The sequence below is a fragment of the Contarinia nasturtii genome, unplaced genomic scaffold, assembly GCF_009176525.2.
Source record: "Contarinia nasturtii isolate CC-2019 unplaced genomic scaffold, AAFC_CNas_1.1 Cnas_scaffold_289, whole genome shotgun sequence".
NCBI lineage: Eukaryota > Metazoa > Arthropoda > Insecta > Diptera > Cecidomyiidae > Contarinia > Contarinia nasturtii.
The window spans coordinates 1-1,256 of NW_022197644.1; the positions used below are offsets into that span (position 1 = coordinate 1).

At 29.4% G+C, this 1,256-nt stretch overlaps 1 protein-coding gene across 1 annotated transcript; it reads left to right on the forward strand.

The window, feature by feature from the left end:
• The first annotated feature begins 281 nt into the window (after positions 1 to 281).
• Positions 282 to 1,209, forward strand: LOC116337866. Its single transcript, XM_031762803.1, has 2 exons — positions 282 to 556; positions 675 to 1,209. The coding sequence occupies exons 1-2, from the start codon at positions 482 to 484 to the stop codon at positions 1,092 to 1,094; spliced, it is 495 nt and encodes a 164-aa protein (XP_031618663.1). The 5' UTR covers positions 282 to 481; the 3' UTR covers positions 1,095 to 1,209.
• Positions 1,210 to 1,256: the final 47 nt, after the last annotated feature.

The window sequence follows — 1,256 nt, forward strand, 5'->3', positions numbered from 1 at the left end:
TCATTGTTGTTTGACAGATCGTTGATAATTGGAATGTTCTTAATTTTTTTCAATATTGTTGATTTTAACGTAAATGCCCATACGGCACGCGTATATATATCGCTAGGAGCCATTTTTCAATGTCAATGTCAATGTAAATATCATTTTGTATTAGAAACGTAGATACAAATTCGATTCGATTATTTTACATTTAACTATCTTTCGATATTGATATTGATATTTACACCTAATTGTTATATTTATTTAAATTACGTTGAGTTATAATGTAGTACAATGTCTGTACTTAAGTTCAGCCAAGTAGTTCAAGTGTTTGGCTATGTAAATAAATTACATTGAATTGGATTGAATGGAATTGAATTGAATTAAATTGCATTTTGAAATATGCAAAGACGTATTCAACCAGTATCAATCAGTATAAAAGACTTGAACATTTCAAGAATATACTATAAGTTTCAGTACTATCTACGCTGATTTTTTGAAAATGAAAAAAACAAATTTAATTGTTACCGTAATTTACGTAGTAGCTCTAGTAGAGTCGATATTATCGTCACCGACGGTAAGACATTTTTATCACTAATTGTTATTTTATTTATTTAGCTTTAAAATGACTCAGAACGTCGCTAAAATTCGCTGTGTATATCGAAATCTTTCTTACTATAATCTTTGTTAAATAGGCAATTAAATTGGAAAATTGCATCGATGAACATAGCAAATGTACCAATATACAACCTGGGCAAACTATTTTTGGTGTACGAATGTCATTGACGAACGAGAATTCTTTCCGCATTTACCTTTGCAGTTGCGAACGTAGTTTTGATAAGTGTTTAAGTGATGTGAATACACCAATCGCCGATGAAGTGGCAGAATTTTATTTCAAAGTTCAAAATAAATGCTATATGAGAATAAAACAACCAACCTGCACAAAGAACTTATATGAGTCAATATTATATGGAAATGTCTTATTATCTCGTTGTATGGAATATACAACTAATCCGACAACCGCAATAGAACCACGCCTATTAGATAATAATTTGTACGTGAAAAATGAAGCATACACCTTATATTTGGACGGTTCATTACTGTCGGCCCACTAAATGAGATATTTAGCAAAATTTATAAGCATTTTTTTTTTGGTTTTTTTTATTTTGATGAATCTATCACATTTTGGCTTTTAATATTTAAATAGGTGCAAGTGTTAAATAGTTTAAATACGAGGGTTGCTCCATAATTTTTTTTAAAAACATATATAACACAGT

Excerpts from the sequence above, each read along its gene's own strand:
- LOC116337866 (XM_031762803.1), top strand. The coding sequence starts at position 482 with ATGAAAAAAACAAATTTAATTGTTACCGTAATTTACGTAGTAGCTCTA. Across the intron at positions 557-674 it reads CGATATTATCGTCACCGACG|GCAATTAAATTGGAAAATTG; the intron begins GTAAGACATTTT and ends TTTGTTAAATAG.